This window comes from Amblyomma maculatum, chromosome 5, assembly GCF_055883805.1.
Source record: "Amblyomma maculatum isolate TAMU_Amacu chromosome 5, ASM5588380v1, whole genome shotgun sequence".
NCBI lineage: Eukaryota > Metazoa > Arthropoda > Arachnida > Ixodida > Ixodidae > Amblyomma > Amblyomma maculatum.
In genome coordinates, this window is record NC_139348.1 from 120,855,444 (window position 1) to 120,876,075 (window position 20,632).

The 20,632-nt window shown below is 45.2% G+C and overlaps 1 protein-coding gene across 1 annotated transcript in view; it reads right to left on the reverse strand.

Annotated features, from left to right (window-relative positions):
- Window positions 1-7,467, reverse strand: part of LOC146189346 (sodium-independent sulfate anion transporter-like) — a 141,753-nt gene extending 134,286 nt beyond the window's left edge. The window contains exon 1 of the mRNA XM_084604198.1: window positions 7,230-7,467. Within this exon, the coding sequence (XP_084460324.1) occupies window positions 7,230-7,302 (73 nt within the window). The 5' untranslated portion in view covers window positions 7,303-7,467. The remainder of the gene's footprint in view (window positions 1-7,229) is intronic.
- Between the last annotated feature and the right edge of the window lie 13,165 nt (window positions 7,468-20,632).

Below are 20,632 nucleotides of genomic sequence, written 5' to 3' on the forward strand. Positions count from 1 at the left end.
ACGCAGGCACGCGCACACACAAACACCCATGCACACACACACACACACACACACACACACACACACACACACACACACACACACACACACACACACACACACACACACACACACACACACACACACACACACACACACACACACACACACACACACACACACACACACACACACACACACACACACACACACACACACACACACACACACACACACACACACACACACACATGCACATGCGCGAAATAATTATGTACAATAATGTTAGAAATACAAACTAATCTTAGAAAAACTTTTAGAAACACACGCACACACACACACACACACACACACACACACACACACACACACACACACACACACACACACACACACACACACACACACACACACACACACACATGCACACACACACGCACACACACACACACACACACACACACACATGCACGCACACACGCACACACACAAACATGCACACACGCACACGCGCGAAATAATTATGTACAATAATGTTAGAAATACAAACCAATCTTAGAAAAACTTTTGTCTTGCAGCCAGTTCAGAGCGAGTCTGTGCACAACAGTCAGCAATGGCCCACATTTATGCCTCACTTATGGCGTTTTTGTAACAAAAACTGCGATGTGTTGGTATGTGAAGACCTAATTAACCATGTAAGGGAGGCAGTTCGCGAGCGCAGCTGGGAGAGCACCACCCCCGAATACCTTGTAACATCCGTGCACAATAACCGTACTTACAAAAAAAAAAAGCGTTGTTATTCAGAATTGCTTTCTAAGCTCCAAAGAGAAGTTACTTGCTTGAATAGGCAGCTATTTCGTTTTTGTCAGCTGGTCAAAGGCGTCACAGCTTCCGCTGTTTTGTTCGAAGTCGACAGCTGGCGTATGGTGCGACGGGATGAAGCATGCTTGCAAATGCGCAGGATGTTAGCTTGAAAATGTATCACATGTCAGGATGAGGTGCGCATAGATAAGGTACAGAAGACGTAAAAGCTCCGGCCATCGCCGATTTCATCTCCGATTGTCATCGTTAATATATGGCGGCAAGACGCGACGGCGAACATGAGGTCTAAGTTACTCGGAACCTTCAATCCGAAGGATGTAATCTTGCAGGAAACTTTCTCATAATATATCCCCGTTTGGGATGCGAACCAGTGGGGCGAAGACCCTTTTTGTCTATCGAGCCATTAGGCTCAAGCCATCACCATATTTTAAAATCCTTGCAATCCGAAATGCGTGGAAAGGAAACCACGACGCCCATTGCCCTCAAGCCTTCCTCAACTGGGTTGTGTCTATCTGCTTACTCGCCACACACCCTCACGTCACTCTGCCCGCACGTCAAAATTCCCGAAGTCAAGAAAAGGCGAGTAGTGAAGAGGTTGATCTCGCGTAGCATATCAACATCATCGTCGTCAGCAGGACTGTACTCACCGCAGAGCGAAGGCGTCTCCCATATTACTCCAATTAACCCGGTCCTGTGCTAGCTGCATCCACTTGACCCCTGCCAACTTCTTTACCTCATCCGCCCACCTAACTTTCTGCCGCCCCCTGCTACGCTTTCCTTCCCTTGGAATCCAGTTTGTTACCCTAAGCGACCATCGGTTTTCCTCTCTTCGCACTACATGTCCTGCCCATGTCCATTTCTTCTTCTTAATTTCCACCAGAATGTCAGTAACTTGAGTTATTTCTCTGACCCACTCTGCATGCTTTCTATCTCTTAATGTTACCCCTACCATTTTTCGTTCCATAGCCCTCTGGGTTGTCCTCAACTTAAGTAGAACTCTCTTGGTTAGCCTCCACGTTTCAGCCCCATAGGTGAGTACAGGCAAGATGCAACTGTTGTATACTTTCCTCTTGAGCGATACCGGTGACCTGCTAGTCATAATCTGCGAGTGCTTGCCATATGCGCTCAGTATCAACCTTATTCTCCAAATTATTTCTCTTTCATGATCCGGATGGTTACGACCTGTCCTAAGTAGACATATTCGCCTACCCCTATTTTAAACTGCATTTCCTTGGCGAGCCTACTGAATTTTAGGCCTACTTTTCTGCTTTTCCTCTGTAGGTCATCAATCATTTTTGTAGTTCATCCCCCGAGTTGCTTAGCAAGGCAATGTCATCAGCAAATCGCAGATTACTGAAGATTTCTCCAATCAACCCTTATCCGTAATTGCTCCCATTGCAAGTCTGTGAATACTCCCTCTAAGCAAGCTGTGAATAGTACCGGGGAGATCGTGTCTCCTTGCCTAACATCTTTCTTTATCGGAATTTTATTACTTTCTTTATGTAGAACTATGGTTGATGCGCCGCTAATTTAGATATCTTCCGGCACTTTCACATGCCCCTCATCTATACATCCTGATTTCGCAATCTGTATGACTGTCGAGGTTTCGACTGAGTCAAATGCTTTTTCCGTAAGAAATGAGCGCTACGTATAAGCGCTGATTACATTCCAAGCATTTTTCCATCGCCTGGCTGCATGAATGCTGCGTAGCATGTATACCCCAGCAATAAAACGCACTTATTTCGAAAAGAGACTTGGTGCAACTAGGTGGTTCTGCAAGTCAATCCAACATGCGGGTCTACTACAAAATTAACTGTCCCGGGAGAAAAAAAAAAAAAAAAAGAAGAGATTCAACAAAATTCTCAAAGTGCTAGGTGGGTCAAGGTTTCGGGATGTATATGAGTGTACATAAACGACAAACATCTAAGCGGAAGAAGGAAGATTTAAGCACTGCGTCCTTCGTTCACATTCCAATATTTATGTTAACGTGTTTTTTTTTATCAGACCATCCGGAGTCGTCAGTTGCAGTGGTATTTTTTTTCAGTTTGAGGTTTACACTCAGATACATCACCACAAGAGAGCACATAATAGCGACAAGCACAAAGCAAGGATCAATAGTCTGTGGTTGCTGACCCAAGCGGCAATTCGCTGACCATGCCACAAACGTCCTCTTGGCGTGAAGCCACGTCTTGATGGCAAGTTTGACGTGCGAAGCTTAAAAAAGACTTATGCGGCAGATGTGCCACACTCCGAAAGCGCTGGGAAGGTAGACGTGCGCAGGAAGTACGGGATCAGTCAAAACCGTCGTCATGCAGATTCGGAGAGGCCGAACAGGTATTCAAAGAAAGGCGAACGGATCGCATTCGGGCCTTGGCGGCCGCTTTTCGATGGAGGCGAAAAGAAAGGCTCCCATGTGCTGTGCGATGTCAGCGCACGTTAAAGAACCACAAGTAGTCGAAATTTTCGGAGTCCTTCACTACGGTGTCTCTCATAGTCTGAGTCTATTTGGGACTAAACCCTACAAATTAAATCAAACCGTTAACAAACGCAATATAAGCGAAACACACACACACACACACACACACACACACACACACACACACACACACACACACACACACACACACACACACACACACACACACACACACACACACACACACACACACACACACACACACACACACACACACACACACACACACACACACACACACACACACACACACACACACACACACACACACACACACACACACTCCTTCTCTCTCTCTCCCTCCCTGTCACCAAGTCTTAATCAGAAACGCGGCTTCCAGTTTTCACCAGCTATGCATCAAAAAGTCAATTAAGAAGCCAAAAGAAATACCTGTGTGAAATGTATAAAATCACTGAGTTTAAGAAACACTATCACACATTCTTACAAGTAAATGCTTTATGAAAACCGCTCGAAGCTCCCTTGTGACATTGCCAGTCAGTGCAAAAAAAAAAAAAGTTTGGTTTGGTTTGTGGGGCTTAACGTCCCAAAGCGACTCAGGCTATGAGGGACGCCGTAGTGGAGGACTCCGGAGATTTCGAACACCTGGGGTTCTGCAGCATTTAAACGTACTTGCAGCGCAAATGAGACGCAGGAGGAGAGAAAGGAGCAGGACAAGAGTTTAAAAAATGAATCTTGACTGCCCAGAGCCTTTTTACATTCTTACACAGAAACACGTAAATGAGCACTGACGCCTTTTGCTCACAGCCGCCAGGAAGGGATGATTCGTCTTTTTTGAAAAGCAAAATATGGAAAACGTTTGAAGGATAAGCAATTCTGCAAAAACAAATTCATGCTCTACCAGATTCTTGACTCTGGTAATCCAGTGATATGCGCGTGGCCTGTGGCCAGCTATGTGCGAGGTCCGCAAGACTATGCATCAAGACATACCTTGAGCGCTAGAAAAACGTCCATGCAGTAGCACCATCTTTCCCGTGTAATGAAGTCTTCAAAATACGTGGATGAGCTTCGTCAAAAAAAAAAAAAGAGCTGTTGCAAACGTTTGCACGGGCAATCACAGACATATTCCTGCCCATACAAGTTTGTAACATGAAACGCATTTTGCTCCCACTATTGGCGAACTAAGGCATGCATAGTCCCAAAGCACAGCTAATATGAAGCTGAACATGGTCTCAAAATGGTACGAAGCCGAAAAATAAATCCACAATAATACTGCCCCGAGAAGCATTTGAGACTACGCTGGCGTAATCATAGCAACTTCGTTTACCGCTGCACTAGACCATTTGGCCATCCACAATTACATATGTGCCGCCGTGACCGAAACATTGCAAAGATATTTGTCTGCAGAGAAAGAACATATATAGTCCATATCTTCGTAAAGCACTGGTGTGACCATGAAATGCATTCCAGAAAAGGCACGGCGCCTTCTATGACGGCTCATCGATATGGTATTTGAACCGCGGCATTTGGTAAATTTTTGGCGGCGATTTTGTTGGGGACCTTTTCTCGCTCGTGCATAAGGGTTGATCAGCGCACATGGTTTGCCTGCCTATTTTCGAGGCTTGAGTAGTCTATGTCATCAGCCACACTTTATAGCTGTACAACATGATCTACTTCATTCGACGCTTTTGGTGCTTTTGTAAGTGCCACCGCATTCGGCCTTTCATATGTTTCATGCTGCCAACCATGTTCGAGGTCTCACGGCTATCGCCTTTTAACGCATTGTAGCTGTTCGTTCTCTTTCAAGAAGCTTAGAAAGTATATATACGGCGCAGAATCATCAGACAAACCATGGCTAAGGCGGTATTTCAAACATTTCCACGAACGACTTCCATTTCGAACGTGTTGTGCCAATGGCGTTGGCGAGCAGATGAAATTGGGCCAGTTCCTTTATTCAGATTGGGCTTGCGAAGGCGTCTGATAAAGTCTTTCAGGTTCTTTAGCTTGCAGTTTTAGAACATGCTTGGGTATAACGGCGGACATAAGACTGCGTTACAAAACGTGCAATGCATAGTTGATTGCTAATTAATGCCTGTCCAAACCTGTTCCGCTGAAATTATGCTCGGCAAGGTTACCGACTATTACCTTTGTTATCCTTGCGCAGCTCACCGTGGTACGTAACTTTTATTGCGAATGCAACACTGCTAGCACTTCGAGCCTTTGGCGTGTCGTGGCGCCTCCATACATTACCTTTCACGTGACCGTGTGACGTCACGCCAGACCGAGAGACGGGGCCCCAGCCGCGCCATAAGATGGTGGCGGCGAGTCCATACACGGCGCTGTGTCGCAGCCGAGAGAGGGCGCTCGCTGTTTGTGACGTCACGCTAGGAGGATAAATGGGGCTGTGGCTCGGCTTCTCGCAGTAGTCGGGGCACAGCCGCCGAACAAGGCGCAGCCAAGGGTATTGATTTCGCAATCTTCCAGCCTTAACCAAGCTAAGCCTTCAGCCAACTTTTTTCAGTGTGAAGCAATATTGCTGGTTTGAATCGGTAGTATAGAGTGGGGGTCAGTGTACGTGGCACATCATGTGCACATGGTGATTGGAGGACCGGTTTATGCGATCCGCTCTCACGGTCGCAAACCGCCACCAGAGGCTGCTTTGTCCAGCGGCAACACTAAGCCTAACACATACCCTATCGTTGCTGTACCAATCGCACTGTTTTCCAAGCAACACTATCAAGACGAGAAAAAGCATAAGGAATACGCTTTGGAGTTAAGGGCTGTAAAGATAAAGTGGATGCATTTTATAAGGCCAAGCCTTCCGTATAGTTTTGGATCGGCGATAAACTGTAGGAAATCACAGCCCATACTGCAGAATAAACTATATACTAAATCCTTCAGGCACATTCGAACAAAACGATTTAAAAGGTTCCACTTATAACTGGCGCTTATTCAGAACCGCATCAAGATTGTGACAGCCAAGGGGTCAAGACGTCAACCTGATAAATATGCGCGAGCATTCGTACAATATCGCGGTCGCAGCTCCGTTAATTCCACCGTGGTTAATAGGAACAGTGAACGCTTGTTGTATCAAAGGGGCTGTTGCCTTTCTGATTCAGCCGTTTAGTGAAAAAGAAGTAAAGTAACTGTATATCATTTTAGCATACTCGATAGGCATTCTTCACTCATGATTTGTAGCACCTCGAAGGGCTGTGCCAACAACTAAAAGTTACGATGCGTATTTACGTGTACCATTGCCAGATACTTTTAGCTGCGGGAAAAAAGTTATGGCCGCGCTGCCTGATGACCCAGCCTTGGTATCTTTCTAAAGTAGGCTCTCTGGGCGCGGCGATATTGTACCTTGGACTTTCTTGTGTACCTCTTACCAGCCCGGTGGAAGTGGAAGCGGAGCCGGTTTCCGACAATCCAGAGAATAGGAATTTCGATAAATCCCTCACTCGATGCGTCTATTGATACCAACCAGAGGAACTGGCACGCCCTCTCAAACTTGCGGGCACTTGAGCAACTGGCTGGTTAACGTGGCAGCGTCGAATGTTTGTTTACCGTAAGCCGGCATGTCATAAACATTTGACGCCGACTGTGGGAAAGAGAAATATCAAATAAGCACATATAATGACGCGTATGTTCACTATAGGACGGGCGCTCCCGTATAAGACTCATGTTGTTCTTATCATCCTCAAGCCCGGGTATTTTTAACCAGACATAGATCGTTTACACTACTCCTTCTTGTTGCTAATTTTTATACTCCAAATGTCCTTGGATAACACTGCCCGCTATCCATGCTGCCAGCGGAAATGAGGAAAGTGTTGAGTTGCCTTGTCTGCCTATAGCACAAAACAACTCTGGATTGAAATGTTTCTCCAACAGTCTCAATCCTGATGATCTTTATGATGATGGTGATGACGACATCGACGAAGAGGACGAAGATATGAATGCTTAATGAGGAGAGCAGCGCTGTCGGTGAGGAGCTTACCTGAACTCCGCGTGTCACTGGAGCGCCTTTGTTGCATCTCGAAGGATTTCGCCTCGTAGCCGGGAGTCTGCATGATCCGAATGGAACACGGCGTAGAAATCTATCGTCGAGCGGTCACCGGCACACGAAGTGCAGCCTGTCTCGCACATCAAAACATGGACATCCGGTTGCCTCGACCATTCGCTTTATACCGTCCCCGATCTCTCTACATCGGCAGTTTCGCCCTCTTCGTTTTGCTCGACTTCCAGGGAGGGCATATGTGTATTTCCCGTGATGGAATTACCGCCCTGCTGCGCGTTCATGTCGACCGATCGACGTTTTGCTTTTCTGCCTTTTTAAATGTGTGCGCCGAGTCCTAGCGTCGAAACAGCTGTGCCGTAGCGGCGTTGCAGCTTTGCGCGTCACATGAGTCGACACATATGGCCGCTCTGCACCCTGAGTCAGAGGACCAACTTTTAGTCTTATCGTTGCTGCGCTGCTGTAAATTATATACGTGAAATAACTTTTTTGGAATTCCAAAATACATCAACGAGTTCATATGCAGGCTTTATCTCGGCTCTTCATTTTGCGTTTAGACACGGTATGCATACCCAGGCGGGGTCGGCAGTATAGTCAAGTAGATGTGTGCCTCTTCGGTTGACGAAAGATCGTGTATAGACGCATGGGAACTCACTCCCAAACAACCAGCACTGCAGGACGCCAAGAAAGAAGCGCAGGATATGCTTGTCGTTCTTTTCATTGATTTCTTTAGCGGTGAAATCTTTCAAAACAGTGAATAATCATCACACCAGTTCTTCGCAGCCGCTGGCGCTTGTCTAGAAACCAACAGTATCAACAAATTGTGCAACCCAAAGAACAAATCAACGAAAAACTAACCATATGCACTACTGGATGCACGTTAAGAACTCAAGAGCATATTTGTGAGTCAAGATGACATCGGAAAGGACGAGATAACTGTTCGCCGAATCATACTCATTTCTAAAATAACTCCGCTGAGGAGCCCCCCCCCCCCCCCCCCCCCCTTCTTCCTTACTTGGCGAAATCGGCCCTTAATGCATCTCTAGTATATCCCGTTCGTAATTTTAGTGTATTGGCGATTTCCAGGTTCCATCGGTTACAGCAAATAACAGACCACGGATTATCAGCACTTTTCAGGTAATTTGAATATTCGTTCATGTAAAACCGGCCAGAGTGAGGTATCAATGACGCCGTTGCGGTTTAGATTTCCGATCTTAAATTTATATCTATGCAGATGTGGGTGGACACCAACAAACATATGGTCATCAAGCGGGGAAGTGGCACAACAACAACAATAACGGACTGTACGCACCCTTGTTGTAACCCGTAACTAAATGTGTTGCGAATAAAGGGCTATTTCTATTTCTAAGAGTATAGAGGCATACGGCCATTATTCGCACCCTGACTGCAAAGTTCGCCGACAATCCTGTTTGCTTTTTCACTGCGTACTGTTTTGTAGTCAAGGATTTCCGCGCGAAATTGGCTTACAATTGTTTCAGCGCGTTTGCTAAAACTTCCGGTTAGATCCGGTATGCATAATATGGTAATTGAATTTTAGACCACATGCTGCACGAAAACAAGAGACATTGGGGGGGAAAAAAGGAAAAGAAAATTTAGACAGGAATGCGCCCTCTCTGCGGGCGCTTCCATCGTTTACTGTGTCGCTTGTGCGACTCCATCCATATGTGCGTTGCTGCCACGGATCACCAGAATGTTCGAGGAAAGAGGCATAAAAAAAAAAGGCTGAGCTTCACAAAAGCAGACCTCACATAAAGTGCGCAGGTTTTATGACTATAGTGACTGGTCAGTAGAATTCCTACAGCTGCGCACAGTTGCACAGTTTTCCCGCACATCTGTACGTGGTTGTCGTAAGAGCGAAACTTCGGAGAGGGGGAGAGAACAGTTGTTCTATTCGAGTTTTCCACGGAATGCAGAGCAGCTGAAAAAAATCAGTTTATTTAACGGAAAACTAAACGCATCAGAAGATTATGCAGAAGGCTTAGTTTATGCACTCCCGATGAATTCGTTTGGATCCGAGATTCAAGTCGAAAAACACTGGACACATGGAATCGAATGACACTGGAGTAACACGTGTTGTTCGAAATATAAAACATGTTTTCCAAGTGTACACTGAGGTCATCGAACGCTTGTAAGCCTGCTTCCGTTCACGGCAGAAAAGATCGAACTATTCGCCAAAACATTACGTTCATGGAAAAAAAGCATCACGATGTTCTGCAAACATGTCACATCAAACCGGCTGCAAGAGCCACGTTTCATTGAAGGCCCGGAGCGCAGAAAGGCGCTTGCTGTGCCATCTCAGTGCGTGGTAAAAATGATACTGGAGCTGGTCCTGCGCTACAGCTCCTCTTGCTCTCTCTCTTCTATCGAACGCCCCGCCGGGGTGGCGTAGTGGTTACGGCACTCGACTACTGTTCCCAAGGACGCGGGATCGAATCCCGGCCTCGGCGGCAGGCGAAAAGCAAGGCGCCCATGTGCTGTGCGATGTCAGTGCACGTTAAAGAACCTCAGGTGGTCGAAATTCCCGGAGTCCTCCACTACGACGTCTCTCATAGCCTGAGTCGCTTTGGGACGTTAAACCCCACAAACCAAACCAAACCAATCTTCTTTCGAACATCACCTTACTGCTTTCTCTCATGGCGTGGCTGAGGTGCCCAACGAGAAATGAAACAGTTGATGCTCATTTAATTTTCTCAAAGCCAGTTTGCGTTTTCAACATATCCAGTCAACTGTAGCTAACGTTTCCTAGATACAAAACCTGATGCAAACCTTGAAAAGATCTATGAAATACCTAAATTAAATGGTAGGTACACGGTAAATGACTGCACGCTGGCCGCAAAACTTGCACTGAGCTGAAATGTAATCTAGGCTAATATAGAGAGGTCTGGCTTGGTTGTTATAGGTAACGGTTTGTAAAACGCCTGAATTTACTCTTCTAATCTATCCAGTCATTTAGCAGGTCACTGTAATGTTTGTCGCGCTAAGCGGACGTGTTGGAGTACTTGTTGGCATGTAACGAGCGGTTGGAGGAGGTCATGTGAAGGGAGTGATGACGGATCTAGGGAGAGGAATCCTCAGGCTGCGGCGTGTGTACTCTCGTTTCCATCTACCCCTTGATGACCAGGTAGCCATATGACTTCCTTCAAGGCCTGCAGCTTGCCTTGGGTTAACATTTTGTAGCCTAGGGAAGATACCGTGCCTCGTATGTATAGTCTCTGTAGGTGGTTTGAGAGTCGGGTTGATTTGGTACATGTTTCGGCTATGCGATCACTGCCTGCTTCCCCCATGTGTGAAATGTCTGAATGTCTAACCGTTGGCCCCTCTATCGTATGTCCTAGGTGAGTGACTGTTGCTGTTGTGACGCCCACGCAGGAACCCGCAACATACAAAAGAAGGTTTGTTTGTCCTTGGGGTAGTCCTTGTCCATCGTGTTGGCTCGTGCCTTGTGTCGTTCCTATGCATTAAGCGTGCATGTTGCATAATACAGAATTTGGCCCCTCATCTGCGGGGTATGCCCTGTCGATGTTGCGTGACACTGTCTGGGCTAGTGCTGAACTCGTGCAGTACTTGCCACCAGGTGGCGGTACGAGTGAGGTGGACGAGAGAGGGTAATGGTATCCATCCGGAAGTTGATGCAGGCGCTGTCACTGTTCCTGAAGCTCTGGGGTTTAGAGATACCAGTGGCCGGGTGAATAAACCGGCGGTGGGAGCTAGCAAAAAACGACTGGAAGATTAGTGGCTTAAAAGCAGAGAAGTGACATAATGTTAGTAGTGTAGAAACAAAAATTTAATGAATAGAATGATGGTATATTTAACCAATCTGAAACAATAATTAAGATATAGGGAGAAAAATGAGCACGATAGCTACTGCTAACACCCCGTTTCAAGGGGGACGCTCCTATATTTCATCCATCCATCCATCCATCTATCCTCGAAGGCTAGAAGGTAAACCTGGATGAGTTCGTCGGTAGTGTTGTGAAAGGTTTTGAGGAGCCGGTCGGTAGACGCGGCGAGTCGTAGCCCTATAATGCCCGCTTGCAGAACCTGCGAAGTATAGCATCGAGAAGCCTGAGGTCACTCTGCCGTAGCTTCAGACATAGTGTTAATTAGATTATGCAGCTGACGGCAATGGCTTCAGTTAATCGCAGGGTGTAGCTCTCCCTCATAGGCCTCTTCTCGGTGAAATTGTTCTGCTGTTTTTATTTCGCTGACTTTCCATAAGGCGTACTATAGAAAGTCATGTAACTCGTTTTCTGCCAGAAAGTGGAGAAGTGTTGTCTGTTTTCCACTTGAAGAAATCCTTTTCCCTCGTCGTCGAGAGTCCCACTTTCTGGATAATTCGTATATTCTTCCCACCCTCGTCCCTGCACAAGTCCACATCAGGTAGCGAACATCCACCTCTGCCGTAGGTGGTTGGTCCTATGTCTTGGGAGTCTCATCAACACTTGACCGACGGGGTAAGGGCCGTCTTAGCCCTTAACCTTCTAAGGAATACCTCCTCCAACCTACTTAAGTTATTAGGGAGGGGATAAGTACACGGCGGGAGAAGGGCACGTGTACTTTTCCGCAAAGAGGATGCTAGGATGGGGACAGCGGAGCGGGCATCAAAAGGTAGATTAGTGGGGGGTGCATTAGTGCTTGGAACTTAATGTGTGAGGTTGTTAACTTTTCTCTGTTCAGCGTTCTCAGCAATATCTTGTGTTCAGTGTATCTGGAAGAGTATCTTTGTTTCCTTATTAAGTGCATAGATCTCCTGGTTTACACATAGTGTCTTTGTCAATCTTTTCATTTGTTTTATGGCAGCAGTCTGTATAGATGTGGGCTTTTGTTATGGACTCTATTTTATTTATAGCCGTCATTTCATCGTGAATTGCATAAAGTTCCATCACAAGCGGGTCCGGATGTTCTGTTTCGTATTCATTATGTATGTTTAGATCTTCGTGAGTCGGGCTGGTGGCTGCTGTTCTGCAGCCATTTTCTGTAATCAACGCGTCTGTATATGCAATAATGGTTCCTGATAGTAACCAGAGGGCGATACGCCGGCTTATCTTTAAGACGTAGCTTAGTCGTTTTGTTCGTCGTAATGGTCGTAAACTCCCATGGAGGGGGCTCACCCATTGTCGATGTTTGCCTTGTCACCACATTGATCAAGGATGCCATGGGCATAACATATTTTCGTTTCATATTTCTTATTGCCTCTCGCTCTTCAATGAGCTCTGTCAGTGTGTTGAGCTGCCCATATTCCTGAAAAATAGGGATGGGGGTAAGTGTTAAGGCAGTTGTTGCGCGCTTTGCGTTCCTATTTATTGTTTCCATCTCTGCCCACTGTCGCTTCGTGAGCCTTTGGAACTCGGCCTGGTATAATATCCTGGACTGAAGCACCAATTGTGCAAGACGTCTTGCCATCTCCGTTCGGGCTCCTCCTCCCCTTGATGAAATACGTTTTATCAAGTGCAAGGAAGTTGCAGCTGCTTTTTCATCCTATGAAGCCATTGTGTTCCTTTGCCGGATTTATGAATATCTAGGCCAATAACTCTCAGCTCGTCCACCTCTTGTAATGCCTGATTTCCAACTTTAGTGTAACTCCTTTCGTTACCAATTGTTTTCGTCCATTCTTATTTGCAAAATGAATGTAGCTGGACTTTTGGAGTGACAGCTCCAGACCTGCATCGCGTACGTACTCATCCAGTGTATTTAGGGCATCTTCTAAATTAAGAGTTTGTATCTCAAGGCGTTTATGAGTAGACATCACCTGTGTAAATAGTGAACTGCACATCTGGTATTTAAGTTAATTTTCACACCAAAGGAATGAATGCGATATTAAACAACAAAGGCGCTAAAACTGACCCTAGCGGCACGCCTCTGTTTGAGGTGTAATTTTCGATTTGTTGTCCGTTTATCAGGACAGAAACCAGTTTACCAGTTTCATACCTCTTAGGAAGCTTAGCGATAGTAGTTGCGCTGACCTTTTTGTTGTTAATATGCAGGCCTATAACGCGAATGGTGTCTAATTTAAGAATAGGCATATCATGAATCCTAATTTGGATCGCTTCTTTGTTCCTGAGGGGACACTTTACTAGAAGCTCTGACTTGGTAGAAGAACAGCTGAGCCCGCAGCGGACGACGTAGTTCTGCACCGTGTCGGCGGCTACTTGGTGTTTATCTTGAATCTGCCCGGCGTTGCACCTTGGTGCTCAGAATATGATATCGTCTCCATAGAGGGCATGACATATGCTTTCTATGGCTTTGATTAAGACCGATTGGCACACTCACTAACTCGGAGAGAAAAACTAACAGTCCCCTCTGCAAGCTAAAATGGGTCAGCGCCACCTCAATCACGTAGAAACACAAATGAACTTCATTCACGAACGCTCATATCCGTCCTGTCTAATGACACTCGTACTAACCAACAGTTTAAAGCGGGAAGGTCTAGTTAGTATATGCAACGCCAAAGCTGACGCCGTCTTATTTTAACAGAAAGAAAGATGCACAATTATACGGTACAAACAAAACCTAACTCGCATCGTGACGTCGTGCTTGAGGTCATCTGTTAGCTTGTAGCTCGCGAGGTCGTTACGACGCGCAGGCGAGATCCAGTATAGATTGTGCCAGCGCACGTGTAACTGGCCGGACAGGTAAATATTGCAGGCGCGCAACGCAAGCGCTGAAACCAAGAACGAAGGGGGACCAGCCAAAGTGATTAAGGTACAAATGAAAAGGCGCTGTCAAGAGTGACACAGCTGGCTTGTGCGTGTGCCACCAATTCTGACATTCACCTGCGTATCTCGGGGGCCGCTTCCGTGCAACCAGCGCGCAGGTATATGCTCGCCTTGGACGCACATGAGTCTCGCGTGCGTTAATATCTATACTTTCTGTATCCCGTATGGGCAGGAGGTCGCCTTGTGTACACCTTGCCGGAAGTGTTTGCTGCGAGAGAAGGGGTCGCGCAGGTGCGCCAGAATGGATCCGTGCTCAGATCCGAGGCAGAGGGAGGAGAGGCGCACAAGAGGACACGTGCGCTGTCGGGCACACAAAAAAACAACTCTCTGGGACACGTGCTTGGTATATAGTAAAGAAGTGAAAGAAATATGAATGGAGGCCAAGCTTATGGTCTCGATGTGCTCGTTGCGGGCTCTCTCAGCTGCAACAAGCTCCGTCTCTTCAAAAAAAAAAAAAAAAAAAAAAAAGAAAAAGGAAGTCTGAATTCGATATTTATGTCCTATGAGTATAGGCCGGTGCCTTCCGGTGCCGATTATATTGTGTCAATTTATTGTGTTTTCTTCATTGCTTCAAGCGCTTCTATTCGTGCTGATTGGCCTTAAAGTTCTTCTAAATTACTTTTTGTTACACTGTTTCTGTTTCAGTGTCAACAGCTCTCTCTTCTCATATGCGAATTGACTAACGGTTTAATAAAATGTGGAGAAAATATGACAGAGCTATCTGAATTGGAAACCTTTTCTCGTTCTTCAGGCAGGTGAAATGACAGCCATGGCTTCAACACATATGACGTCTCCTTTCCATTTCACATCCCCCAAAACATTTGACATAATCCATTTCCATACAATACCTAAATACATATAGCAAACTGACTCTTTTTAATAGCGGCTATCGGAGTACGCCGAAAGGCGAGGTGATAACTAATTCGCTTCATGGCAAGCTATAGAGCGCACAGCTATAGAAAGGAATGACCCGGCATGATGATTCGTGTAAGGTGGCTGATAAGTCTAAAGGCACGATTCGACACACTTGCTTAGATTGTTGCAGTATCCATCCACCTGTCGGTGCAAGCATGGTCAACATTCCTGATATCCTGAATGTTCGTGACAGGCGAAGACTACGAGAATATATCCGTGGTAGACCACAGCATATAGGGAACAGTGCGCTGATTGATTACCAAACAGCCGACAAGCGACATTCGGATAAGACTGTGGGTCAAAAATTCTCCATAGGCCAAAGAAGCTAAAATATATGCTAGTTCATAATTGATTATAATAAATGTGAATAGCAGAATGCCACTAACGCCAAAGAGCGCTAATCACAAGGTCAAATTCGTAATTGAAAGCAAGGTGCGCATTCAAAACAGCTAGCAGGCGGTGTAGCCAGGAGTGTTGTTTCGGGACCAGAACATCTCCCTCCCCTCCCCGACCCCCCTACTGAAAAACCAAAAGTTCTACGGGGCAATAACATCATAAAATCTCATTTAATCGCATAGACTCTCATACGGTACACATCATTATCATAAAATATTGTACATAATTTATGATAATGTACAAAAAACTATGAGAACTTATGCAATTATATGCGACTTGTACGTGATTTCTTATCTGAATTGAGTGAGATTGTGTGAGAAAATGTGAGGTTATTGCCCCTTACAGATTTTTCTCCAGAACACAAAATAAAAACCATTATAAGCACTGCATCCTACTCTCTTATTGTTTTGTCCTTTAACTGTGAATATTCAGGAATGTTCTGGTACATTTACACTCTCTTTTGTTTATTCGCGAAAAGAACGATGTACGTTGTCACGGAGCTCAACAACAAGAAGCGGAAATTATTCGAAAAGAAATGACTTTTCTGTTGTTGTATATTATGTTGAAATATTTTATATGGCCTTAGTTTCTCGTATGAATGCTTTTTTTTTTTATTCTGATGAGAAAATAAACGTTTTTTAGAAATAAAGTCCTCGGAGTTCTGTGTGAACTCGTATATTTATGTAGATATTACAGTGAAAGAAACAACTTTCCCTTCTTCTTTATTTACCAGAAAAAGGAGCGAGATACTGTGTGGGCGAGGGTCTCTTCCTTTTGATTATTTTTTTTTCTTTAGTGGCACCGTGCAACACCCCCAGAAATATTTCCGGCTACGCCATTCACAGCTAGTATAGCAATGTTCAGAAATATTTTGATATAAGAGTGGCCCTAATTTACAAGCCATAGCTAAGTGAGACCTGTGCACTAGAATGTTTTGCACCTGTGTAGCACTGTCTACCGTGGTGACAAATACTCTTTCTTCACTGGCTGCATATGACACAAATCCGTTGTCCCTATCTTCTCCCACTCCGGTGCTTCTATTGCTCCGAGGCTTCATCCATATATAATGTCTTTTTCTCAAGATAGATAATTAATGCTAGCCCAATAACAGGTGCACCTTACCGGTACTCACCTATGGGGCTTAAACGTGAAAGCTAACGTAAAGGGTTCTACTTAAGTTGAGCACAACGCAGGACAACGCTATGGAACGAAAAATGGCAGCTGTAACTTTAGTACAGGAAGTGTGCAGATTAGGCCATAGAGCAGACTAGAGTTAGTGACATTCCAGTTGAAATCAAGAAGAAATTTACATGGACAGGACAAGTAAGGCGAAAGGTGGATTAGCCGTGATCGCTAAGGGCAAAAACAAACTGGACATTTCAAGGGAAGGAAAGTGCTGCAGGTAACGGATGATGGTTAAGAAGTATGTTGGTGTCATTTCATTTCAGTTGCTTTATTTTCTGCTCAAGTACAAACATTGACGACCGGTATTTGGACCCATAAAAAAAGCGTGGATCCAACAGTTGGGGGTCCAACAATTAAAGTGCATTGGCACACGCAGCCGTCATGAAAATATCAGGCTAGAAAAGTATTAAAAACAAGTAGCGTAAATACTATTTAGAGATCGCAGTGCAGACACTATATACTCAGTGTGGAACAGTGCATAAAGCTTCCAAAGATAAAGCACAATATCGCAACTCACGTCAGCGCATGGTAAACACAAAGTAACGGATCATTAAATATGGGTAGATATAGTTATAGGTAGATCTAATAAAACTTGCATGCAATTGGCAGATTATACTGGATTACATGTATGGATATGGGAGGGGCATTCACTCCGCAGCAGGTATAGCCCTGTCGATGATGAGGATGAACAAAACGTGCCCAGCATTGTTGTGACACTCATCCCGTATCAAAAGAGACGCCATTGCTATCACTCTATGCTGTATATGCTGCTTCCTAGCCGAAAAGACCCCGTTCCAAACTGAACGCCTTCTTGTTCTCCAATATGCACCTGAAAGTAGCAAATTTTGCGTCGCAAAAAAGAAAAAAGAACGGATATTTGGCACCGCAGATACCGGAAAAGATCACTCATACAACTATGGACATAAGAAGGAAATGGAATTCGTTATGGTGTAGTTGGCCACATCGTGCTTGTCTCACTACATGGATTACAAGGCAAGCCTCGAAGGCACAGAAACAGCCGACCTTGCCAAATATGTCTCGGAAGAGAGACACAATCGCCAACGTCACTTGCTGCCAACGTCTTCCCGTTCGTATCAGTCTTTCAGTTGCGACACCTCATATGAAATTTTTTTGTATTTTGTGCACACGCTTGTGGTAATGGCAACGGAATTGGCGCTAGCTTTTGGGTGGAGGCCTGGTTGCGGGCTTTCTTCATCCATTCACATTTTCAAGACGAGCAGCTTTCTTCTCACGTGAGGCTGATGCTTTCGCAATCATGTTTTTGTTGATATTGATGGTGTTTCCATCATATTTTGTAAATTTTCGTACCACAATCAATATAGAAGAGACGGCAACGCTATGCAACGGGATTTCGAGAGCTTCGAGCTATGCGAACAGAAAGAGGCAGCGTTTTGTATTCGACACGAAAAGACCAGTCGACACGTTTCACGGAAACATTATAAACGTCGTGCCACACCCCGGCCAATCTTCGCACCTCCCAGACCTGCGGCATTCAAAGTCCTCGCCAGGACATGTCCGGAATTTCCCCTGCGACAAGCGTTGCACCTCATTTACTGGGTTGCACAACAGCCTTCACATTACACGAGACAATTACTGGGAGAGACGGACAGGCTGGGACCGCCGCCTTAGAAAGAACCATGCAGCCTTGGGGAAGTCGTGACTGGACTGAATTAACCAGAGGGACACTGCACGGAACTGCTCCGATGAAAGAACACTTCCCTGCGAGATAGTGAGAGAGTGAGTAAAGTTAGCCTTTAAGCTTTCGTAACTTGATGCACGCTGGCAGGTATCTGCGTAAGACCTCCAGCTATATATTCTCGAACTACATGCAAATGGCAGTTTCGGCATTGTTGCACGATCTAGGAGGAGATAAGCATGACTGCCCACTCGTATATATGGAAATCTAACTATATCCCCTTCGGTTCAGAATTAAGCTCCTTTCACAAAAGAGTCTTCTGAATTTCCCATTTTTATAGCCATATTATAGGAAAGAAAAATGTTCTCTCAATGACGAGTAATTGTGCAATTTCTGTAAGGTCCTGATGTCTTCACGTGGTGACTATACAGTGTTTTTAGGACGCCTCGTTCGGCTAGTAAATATGTAAGCAAATCGGTTTATTTTGCTCTCTTTGACAAAGCACATATGGGCAAAACAGGCGAACGGTTACACAGGCGCTCCGAAGCCACGCACCTTAAAACGTTTTCTGCGTCCGTTTAGGATGCCCAGTGTTTAAAAAGTTTGGCTCCATATTCATTGAAGAGAATGTCTGGTGGTACAAGCACAGATGGAGAGGAAAATTACTAGTATGGCGGCCTGTTTTAAACGTCGTTTCACAGAATGAGGAGAAATCCTTTTAAAGCTGTTTTATTGGTTTAATTTATTATACAGACCTGAAACCATTAATGAATCCCCGCACTCTGCCGGCGTGCTCGACGGTGAAATAAAGCGTCGGTATTACTAACATACAATTACTATTACTAATATTACTAATAATTACATATTACTAATATTACTAATATTTACATATTACTAACATACAATCACATTAGAGGAGAACAACAACAACAACGATTACTATTTTTGTGAAAGCGCTATTTTGTAGTGCTAACATGAAGGATAAAGTTTAGCATTTCTGAATAGTCACGATGTGCCGATTGTGAAGCCTTATAAGCTGAGTGGCGAGCTCTGTTCCATCTCATGGTGATAGGGCACAAGTTTTCCTTCTGCTTTCAACCTTTGTGTAGTGCTGCCGACTTTTCGTTTTCCTCTCTGTTTCAGGTTTTAGAGTCAGCGTTAATGATGCTAATGATGACGATGAAATTTTCTAAACAATAGAGAAGAGAGCTCTGACCAGCACTGACAAGAAGAACAAAAATGTGCTTGTCTACTTAGGATTCATATAGTTAGCGCGGGAGTGTTTCATGTCCATTCTTTAATGCTGGCGACGGGCCTGGGACCCTCTCAGACCCCCATGGCTTGAAACGTTCAGGAGGCCTGGCTTGAAGTGATTATGCATAAGGCTTATCACAAAGAGTTCAGTGTACAAATATCATTCACGACGCATTATATCCCAGCAATAACTAAGGTCTGTACAATTTTTTATTTGTACGCCGTGAGAGGAGGGCGTAAATTACTTTGAAATTTGCGGTTGGGCGGAGAGCGAGCTCTAGGGAGAGAGAGAGAGAAAACTTTTAATGAGCATAATAATCAGTAAGAATTCGCAGGAGCTGGGTGGTCGGTGCCCCTAGTCCAGGGCTCCGCTGGCAGCAGCTGACTTGCGGACTAGCTGGATAATCCAGGCTTGCTGGTCCAGGTTGTCGCTGGTCAGGGCCGCCTCCCATTGCTCGTGTGTCGGGCATTTACATATTTACTAGTCGAACGAGGCGTCCTAAAAACACTGTATAGTCATCACGTGAAGACATCAGGACCTTACAGAAATTGCACAATCACTCGTCATTGAGAGAACATTTTTCTTTCCTATAATATGGCTATAAAAATGGGAAATTCAGAAGGCTCTTCTGTGAAAGGAGCGGTTCCGAAGGGGATGTGGTTAGATTTCCATATATACGAGTGGGCAGTCATGCTTATCTCCTCCTAGATAGTGCAACAATGCCGAAGCTGCCATTTGCATGTAGTTCGAGCATATATAGCTGGAGGTCTTACGCAGATACCTGCCAGCATGAATCAAGTTACGAAAGCTTAAAGGCTAACTTTACTCACTCTCTGACTATCTCCCGGTGAAGTGTTCTTTCATCTGAGCAGTTCCGTGCAGTGTCCCTCTGGTTAATTCAGTCCAGTCACGACTTCCCCAAGGCTGCATGGTTCTTTCTAAGGCGGCGGTCCCAGCCTGTCCGTCTCTCCCAGTAATTGTCTCGTGTAATGTGAAGGCTGTTGTGCAACCCAGTAAATGAGGTGCAACGCTTGTCGCAGGGGAAATTCCGGACATGTCCTGGCGAGGACATGTCCGGAAAATATACGTTACACGGATAATAGGTCAATCGAGGACGCCGTTATAATGCAAAGGTTGAAACCTGCTTATGTTGATAGCAACTATAGGTCGGTTTGTATATCAGCGATCCGACCAGGTCAAATGGCGTCTGGCAAATGGAATCTCATACTGTTCACTTTTA